Source organism: Callithrix jacchus, chromosome 10 (genome assembly GCF_049354715.1).
Source record: "Callithrix jacchus isolate 240 chromosome 10, calJac240_pri, whole genome shotgun sequence".
In the NCBI taxonomy this organism is placed as follows: domain Eukaryota; kingdom Metazoa; phylum Chordata; class Mammalia; order Primates; family Cebidae; genus Callithrix; species Callithrix jacchus.
This window is the reverse complement of record NC_133511.1, coordinates 43,863,179-43,872,131: the sequence shown is the minus strand read 5'-3', so window position 1 is coordinate 43,872,131 and position 8,953 is coordinate 43,863,179. Positions and strand designations below refer to the sequence as shown.

The 8,953-nt window shown below is 34.1% G+C and overlaps 1 protein-coding gene across 10 annotated transcripts in view; it reads right to left on the bottom strand.

The window, feature by feature from the left end:
* CCDC82 (coiled-coil domain containing 82) overlaps window positions 1-8,953 on the bottom strand; it is a 36,429-nt gene continuing 27,476 nt past the window's right edge. For 3 of the 10 annotated variants that reach the window (XR_013523151.1, XM_078339902.1, XM_035265200.3), the window contains 2 exons: window positions 6,153-6,338; window positions 1-5,830 (listed from right to left, as the gene is read on the bottom strand). Coding sequence is in view for 7 of the 10 variants with exons in the window: in XM_078339902.1 (XP_078196028.1) it covers window positions 5,789-5,830; window positions 6,153-6,338 (228 nt within the window). In the remaining 3 variants the exon portion in view is untranslated. The remainder of the gene's footprint in view (window positions 5,831-6,152; window positions 6,339-8,953) is intronic. The other 7 variants (XR_013523150.1, XM_078339901.1, XM_009007202.5 and 4 more) reach the window with 3 other exon arrangements.

The window sequence follows — 8,953 nt, the reverse complement described above, 5'->3', positions numbered from 1 at the left end:
TTCATTTGTTCAATTTTGCTTTATTACTTTTTGGCAAAATTTAGATGTGCAAAGCAATGCAGATACTAAAATATGCTTTCCAAGTGTTTTTGGCTGAATTTATCGCTCAGCAGTTCTGACACTAACATATATACTTACATGAAAAAAGTTATGGCTAAAAATAAAAAAAAAATCTTAATCATTAACATATAGACAAAATTGAACAGAAAAAAGCATCAACATTATAAAGCATGAAAATTTACATAAAATTGTTCCTGAATGTGAAGGCTGAAAGACTCTCTGGAGATTGGAAATATGTTTGAAAGAGAAACTTTCTAGAAAAGAAAAACAATCATTCCTCTACTTAGAATGGATATGCAACAATCTGTTTCTGAAGCCAGGGGATTGAAGTGAATGATATATTGAGGTTTCTTCCATGGCCCACGGATTTGATGATAGCAGTAAAAAATATGTTAGTGAAAATGACCTAATACTGTAAAAGGATAATAAACAGGTCTGGTCAGGAATTCAGCAAAAATACATGTATATGTTAGTCTATATTTTTAAAATACAAAATATTTTGACTAAATTGGCAAGACATGGACAGCTCATTCAGTTGACAGTCATCTGTTATAAAGCCATTATTATATAACTTTAAAATACATTTACAGACTTAAAAATTATTAAGATAATGTTTTATGTACATCACATAAAAGTTCAATCAGACTATAGAGTGCCATTTCACAGGAATAAAGATAACCATGTTTTAAACAAAATATTTTGCCATGAAGATATATATAAAATGTATAAATATGTCACATGATACAGAAAAACAAGAATCATGATCTTCACATTTATAGGAATTTAAAAAATCTTCTCTGATGGAAATGTGTTACAATTCAGTCAAACTTCTCTTCTTGAAAGTAATCCGCAGAATTGAGATATTCTTCAAGTCGACCATATTTCTGCATATACAATAGAAAAGCTAGTTATTTTACTCAAAGCAATGAAGATAAACTGGGCCTTTGCAAACTACAGACACAATTAGGGTAAGTTCATTTCATGGTAATCGTGAACAAAAATCTTTTTATGATAAACAGAAATTTAATTTCAAATAAGCATTTCCAATTCATAAAAAGCACTGGAAAGAGATCAAAGTGAATAACATTATTAATTTTCTAACCGTGTTGTAAATTACAAATTTTCTATTATCATATTTAGAGTAGAAATGTAGTAACTTCAATAACTTGATAAAAAATTTGTTGAACATATATATCAAAGGCTCTGCTATGACTGTCCATGTACAAAGTTTTAAAGATACTTTCCCTTCCCCTAAGGAGAATAGAGTTCAGTAGTAATACACCAATAACAATCAGTAATAAGTGCCAAAAGAGGTACAGACACTGTCATGAGGTTCAGAAGAGATGTCATGGTTAGTAGAGGTAACCAGCAAAAGAGTGGCATTTAAGTTGTCCTGGGAAAACAGATTTGGTAGCCAAAGAGTTGGTGGCGAGAGTTTTCAGTAAAAGACAATAGACCACCAAACAGTGACATGACAAGAAAATATGGGACTTGACTACAACCTGGGTATTTTTAAGAGAACAGAGAGAGAAAAATACTGAACCAAAGAGACTGAGTTCAGAGAATACAAATTATAAAATACTGGCAAAACAGTTGAACAATCATTTGACAGGTAATGGAAAATGGCTAAAGGTTTTGGAGCAGGGGACTGAACTGATCTAAGGTGTACTTTAAGAAAATTGGTAAAGTATTCATTCTAGAATAGTTCAGCAACTAGTTATGAGTCTATGATAACAATTTAGGTCATGAGGATCCAAATTTGAGTGATAGCAATGAAGAGGAAGAGTAAAGAACAAGGTGGAACAAGTTAAGAGAGGAGTCAAGAATGATTTAGAGATTTCGAAGTTGACAGAGTAGAGTAACGGCAGGGTTATTTTGCAGGCTGTTTGTGTGAGGGAAAGAGATACATGATTTCAGTTTCAGACATACAGTGTTCAAAGTATTTACTTCGGTGAGGAGATTAATGACATACTGGTTTCCTGACTCTGTTTCAATCCTCAGTGAAATGAGAGAGGAACCCAGAGACCCAGACTTTTGTGGTGACAGGGACCTACAGAAGGGAATGTGAGAAGTGCACTTTCCTTTTAGACCTTGAAGACCATGAAACTCTTTTTTATAATCCTATGATATCTGACTGGATCTCCTTCTCAGGAAAGACAGAAGAACATAAAGTAGTCCTTGGGACTACTTAGGAATTTTCTTTGGCCTAGTACTTAGATAGATTTTATTAGATACAAGTAAAGTACTCTAGGATTAGAAACCTATAATTTAAAAGTTTGAATGTTTTAATGCTTTTCATATTATCTTTCTTCATATCCTCTATATTATTTATTAAAAATTAAAAATTAAAAAAATATTTTAAGAGACAGGGTCTCACTATCTTGCTCAGGCTGGCCTTGAACTCCTGGACTCAAGTGATTCTACCACCTCAGCCTTCCAAGTAACTGGGACTATAGCTGTGTACCACCACACCCACCTAGGACAATTAAAATTTATCTCAGCTCTACTAAGATAGGAGGAAGGAAAACCTCTCCTTGCTTTCATTGCAACTAACAGTTAAGATTAATTGATCACTTACTAATAGGAAATATACAAAATGCTTAAAACATGTTACATATTTAATCTCCACAATCAAAACCCTTATCATTATTACTGTTTTAGTTGCCACTTTACAGATGAGAAAACTTAGGCTTAGAGAAATAAAATAGCTTGCTCCCAAATTCTACTGCTAGTAAGAGGCAAAGCAAATACTTAAGCCTACATTTTTAACCAGTATGAGTATGCTGTTTCTGAGATTTAAATGGTGTGGTTGGGATGCAGCTTTGGCAAGAAAAAAAATAAAAATCTTGAAAAGGAAAGTGAAACTCACAACATTGCAGTTAGTATTACTCTGCTATCCTCTCCCCCTAAAGATGCTGCTCTCATAATTCTATACTAAAAATTTGGAGGGTTTGGGTCTTATTTCAATAGTGACGACTACTCTCTTACAATGCCTGATGGACCTACTGATGAAAACAGTTAGAATTGTGGAAATGAAGTGTGGGAAAGAGGTCAGAATATAAGAGAAGTTTGGAATCGTCTACTCAGAAGTAGCAGCTGGAACTGCAGATGCAGAAGGGAAATTATTTGCAAAGGAAACTGAGAAGATGAGGACAGAATTCAGTGTTAACAGGTACTTTTTAGCAGCGATCCTCAAACTTTTATCTACTTAAGAGTCACCAGTGCTAAAAATATTGGTTGTTTAACATCCACAAGGATTGTCATTCAATAAATCTGGGATGAGGCTAGGGGATTATACATTATTCAAAAACTTATAGGTGATTCTGACATAGTTTAGGGCCATGTTTTGAGAAGCATCAGTTTACAGGTGGGAAAAAAGGGAAAGAAAAAGTTGAAAAGGAAGCCAAGGGATATCTAATTATAATTTTAAATTATGATTCATATAACTATTCTTCAATACATTTAACATTTACATACAACTGTCACTTGTAACAGTTTTACATACAGTATTTACAGAATAAAATGGCACTTGATACTTCTATTGACATGCTTTCTTTACTACCTGGTGTTCATGCATCCACCAGCCAATCCCAATAATCCTATCTTCAACTTCTCAGGAAATCCCATCATCATATACACTTTCTTCTTAATGAACAACTATTTGTTAGAATTTTGCCAGTGTCATATTAGAGTATGTTATTGAACTGTTCTTCAGAATAAGACATGCATTATTATGTTTACTATGTATTTTGGTTTTATTAAAATTTTCCTATTATTTGTTCTTTTCTTATACTTGAGTTGCTCCTACACCCCTTTAGTATTATTACATTAAAAGTGGATCACCCTAGTTCAGCCTTTAGAAGGAAGAACAAGAAGAATGAAGTCAGTCTAGTTGGCATGTCTTTGGGAAGACCTGCTGGCTGAGACATCCTGAGGTAATGAAAGTAAAATGGCTTAAGAAGCAGGTAAGGGAAAAAGTAAGGTGTAGAATACAAGCCAGAGGCAGAAAGACAGAAGCAAATAGTATGTCTAAGGCAAAAAAAGGGGTTGGCATAATTGGGAAATATTAGCAGAAGGTGCTATGGAGATGGCATTCAAGTAACCCTGAGCCCCAGGCATTCTAAAAGGTTAGAGTAACTCTACCAGACTGTAGCCAAAGGCGGCACACATCACAAAGCACATGCAGTGCTATCACCCAAAGGCACACAGTGACAGGGACAGAGTGAGGATGAGAAATATCAGAGCACTTGACAAATTTTGAAATTTCATCATAGCACAAAAAGCTGCAAATGGGTTTATATTGGCTATAAACTTCTGTGGTTTCTAGGAAATCTTTTGAGAAAACCTACAAACAAATTTTTTAAGTGGAGGAATCTCAAAAAAAAATGAAGATCTTTGCTATTTTTATGTGGAAAAAATGTGCATATTGTCCTAGACATGTAAAATCTTGAAATACCTTCAATGCCTAATGCTAAACATTATTCTTTATGCATAATATGACAGTTAGCTTTCTTGAAAAGAAAGGCTAAGCTCCTTTCTTTTCCTAAGAGAGCCAAGTGTTATATTATGCAAAAAGAATATGTTTTTTAAAAATTCCAGGTCCCTTCTGGTGTCCTAAACCTTGTTAAGCTTTCTCTGGGACACATGACTTGAAAATGCGTTTTTTCTGCAAGAAGTTCAGTGTTCTTCCCTATATATGATACTATTATATAACATATACAGTATATGCACAGTGATTTTTCTATACATAGTATCCAATTCTTTATAACTGTGCCACCCCAATAGGTTTTGCAATTCTACTAGAGAGTTGGCAACACTTAAAGGCATCAATAAAAGCACTTAAGAATTTAATGTTGTCTAGGAAAATGAAGATGGGAAGTTACTGAATAAGTGATGGCTCTCTCCTAAGGCAAATGAAAGAGTATAGGTAAGCGGGGAGAAGCATTTGGGGTAGGAGAAGTAGAAGCAAAGTAAAAGGCAAAAAGCTGAAGAGAATAAAATGAGAGAAAGAAGACGTAAGGATCAAGATGTGGGAGGCAGGCAAGATCACTGGGTGGTGGTTTGTGGTGGGAGAATAATTGTTAAAGGGAAATCAATAATGATGTCATTCTCTAGACTGGGAGACCTCCACTAAACATGACATGTCCTAAGAACGTTCCTATTCTCTTTTCTTTCCCTTTGCCAATAAGTTTGTTTTCTAAGCTCTCTTGCCTTATTTTTTATATTCCTCTTTTACAAATGTCCCTATGATATAACCCAGGCAATGGATCTCAGGTCAGGCTTTTTTTTTCTTTTGAAGATTAAATGTTGATATGAGTTGCCTGAAAATCTACGATTTGTTCTCTCTTATATATTCATGTAACTAGACTGGTTTTAGAAGACTGCAGTCTTATTAGCATTATTTCCATATACCATAAACAATTCTAAAAGCTCTGTGAGCAGACCAGAGCTTATGAGCTGCCAGCAGATCTTCGGGAATCCAGTGCACTCTTCAAAGCCCCCACTTTACTCCTGATATCAAATTTAGTGATCAATAGGATATGGGGGGAGTCAAAATCAGTGCCGTGGCCTGAAACCTCTGCATTCCCCTTGATCTTCAGTTATAGTGCTCACTGCTCAGTCCCATGTCCTCAAGAAGAGGATGTGGGTGGTATTAGAACTGGCAGCCGAGATCCTTTCCTCAGACTGGCACCAGGTGCTTCTTCACTCTCAGGTCACAAGAACTGTTCTAAAGAATAGGAAGCAGACAAGCAGAGGTGAGTCCTATACTCTGTCAAAAAAAAAAAAATTAGGGGACTTAATATATATGTAAGCAATACATACATAAAAGAGAAAGGACAGAGGTCCTTCAGTAAAGTATTAATGCTTATTAAAATTTATCTGATGGGCTGAGTGAATCCTTAGAACATTAGGGCACCTATTCAGAAGGACAATGATAAGCATGAAAGGAATGAGTGGAAGAAGAGAAAATACAAAGGAGAGAAGAAAGAGATTCTCTTAAATTTTACTATCTTCTAATCATTTGTCTCCTTTTGCTAATAACAATTAGGCTCCAGAATTGACATGATGAGATTCTCATATATTCACTTTACCTCCTCAATCCAGCCATTTTCTTTTGATTGACTGAAAATTCTTTCCACTGTTTCTTTAACCTGTTCATCTTCAACTTCTTCTGTCTTTGCAATGGAGCAACATTCCTGGTACAGTTTGAATTTAAAATGTTTCAGTTTATGATAAATTCTGGTACGGTCAGCACAAATTCTGCCAACAGTGAACACCTAAATCAAGAAATAAAAATTATTATCTGACATATGAAGTGAATAATACAGTAATGAATATATTTCCTTTCTGGTTTTCAGATTTTCTTTAGTAGTAGAATCGAAATGCATTATTATCTTTAAATGATCCCTTTACCTTCTCTTACTTACAGAACTAGTCAAACACTGAGCACCTGTGAGGTTTCAAATATTGGGCAAGGCACTAGAGATACATAAATAAAAGATGTATTACCTGTATTAGGGAGCTTACAGTTCTGAGAGAAAGACAAATGGTTATAAAACAATGTGAAAACTGCTATGTCCAAGATGCTATCAAAATGCTAGTGAGGAAGGGCACTTAGCCCAATCCAGAGAGGAGAAAAGTCCCTAAGCTGATCAAGCTTCAACTAAGTCTTGAAAACACAAGAGTTTGCCAAGTTTGGGAAAAGAGAGAAATGGCTTAAATGTAAGGCAGAAGATGGGCAAGGTAAGAAAAGCATGGAAAGTATTATAAGTCTATATTTATGTGTTAAAAATGCCTGGATTATAATAATTTTCTAGTTATAAGCAACATGTAAAACTGAAACTCTTACACCAAAATTAAGTATTGGCAGTTTTTTATTAGATACTTTTCTTTTTCCCCCCCAAAAATGATGTAAATTAAAACATAACTTTGTATTTAGGCATATAGGTTGCTTTAAGGTGTTGTATGTGAATAAGACATCAATATTTTGCTGTCAGCCAGCTGTAAGCATTTTAATTCCTATGTTTATATGGACTTGTATAATTGTATGATTAGGAACACGTTTTTTATGAAATCAAACAACCAGAACCTTTCTCTTTGAGAATGTTTTGAATTTTTAAAGTTTGTTATATAAACCCACAGCTAAAGTAGGAAGACAGTCTCATTGCACTGACCAAATTAAATATATTTTTACCTATATTATTTTACCCACTGTAGAAAATGCATCAGAAAGGGCTCCAAACATTATGATATGGTCAATTTTATTCTCATGGAGTAACCTAAGGAAACAGTAAACTTCTTGCTGACTTATATATTTGTGTTTATACCCAACTAAGTTCACTAATGGGTTATGCTTTCATGAGTACAAGTGGTATAGTTTTAATATTTATCTGTATAACTTGTGTTCTGTCTGACAGAAAAATACATCTGTTTCCTGAATCCACACTGCAAGGAAACATACAAGTGATGAAAGACAAACCAGGAGTATGTTTCCAAAAATGAACAGAAGTTATATTACAAATTAGCAATAGTCAGGTTTGATGTGTTTTTGTGTGTGTGTGTGTGTGTGTGTGTGAAAATTGGATCTTGGGCGTTTTACAATCCTTCTTCAAATCTTCAAAAGTTTAAGAAAAGCATGTTCAGATTTCTGTTCATGGCTCTGTAAAAACCTTCCTACTTTTCGGATCATAGAAGTAAACAGGTGTTATTGTACATGGCTTGCTTATTAAAAGGAAGTTTTCCAATTCATCATCAAAGCAGTCCTGGTAGTAAATGACATTTCAGCAATTCACTTGCTAATACCTCCAACTTTGTGTCAAAAGATGACACAAAAGTTGCAGTGGCTTTATGGGTAGCCTGTGTGTCTCCATTTCTGCCATCGAAGTAGAGAACTCAGCTACAGCTGTTCTAGATGAAGTAGAGGCATATGATAAAATGACTTGTATTTCTATCACATTTATTCTATATTTCCACAAAACAAGAGGAATTTATCTGTATAGCATTTTAAAGTTGAAACAAGAGGGAAGGAGAGGTGTTTAAAAGTCTCATTTTTTTTCCTGTATGAAAAAAAAGTTATCCTTTGAAAATATTTAACATTACGGTTTACTTCTTTCCATTTCTAATTCCTACCCTCTTGGCATCTACTTATCATCATATAGATCTATAAATCCAAAATTACCTTAAAATATTCTTATATTATTTACTCCCAAAACTTGATCACATTTTATATGTAAGAACCTATATAGAAGGGTACCACTATTGTAAAGTTTCACAGAAAACAGTAGATGCATATGATGGCTGTAATATTTCTCCAAGTGAACTTACCCTCACCCCATGCCTCTTTTCAGTGTATTGTTAGAGCCCACTGTATTTCTTTACTATATGAATTGAAGTATTCAGTACAAGACAGCTTACACTGTAGGAATCAATTTGTATAAAGTCCTAAAACAGGTAACAATCTATGGTGTTAGAATGATTTACTTAAATGTCCAGAAAAATATATTTAGAAACAACTCTAATTATCTAGTTCCATTTCTGTACATTAAGGAAGTTATTCTAACAAGAAAATTAGTATAAAAATACCATAGATAGAAAAATAAGTGCTGTGGTGAGTGTTCACAAAGCAGATAAGCAAGATGATATATAAGTGATGACTATGCAGGGTTAAGCACAGTTCTATGAAATGGTAAATGTGAGACTGAGTCAGTTCAGTTATCAGTATGAACCAACTAGTCTACATATTTAAAAACTGGAGATGGAGCTAAAAATCTATCAATGAATTTTCCTAAAGCAGAAGAAAGCAGCAGAAAGAATCTGATTTCTAATTTATTAGCTCTATCACGTGGAGTGTAAATTAAATCTGGATAACAAACTGAGGCAAGGAAATATAATA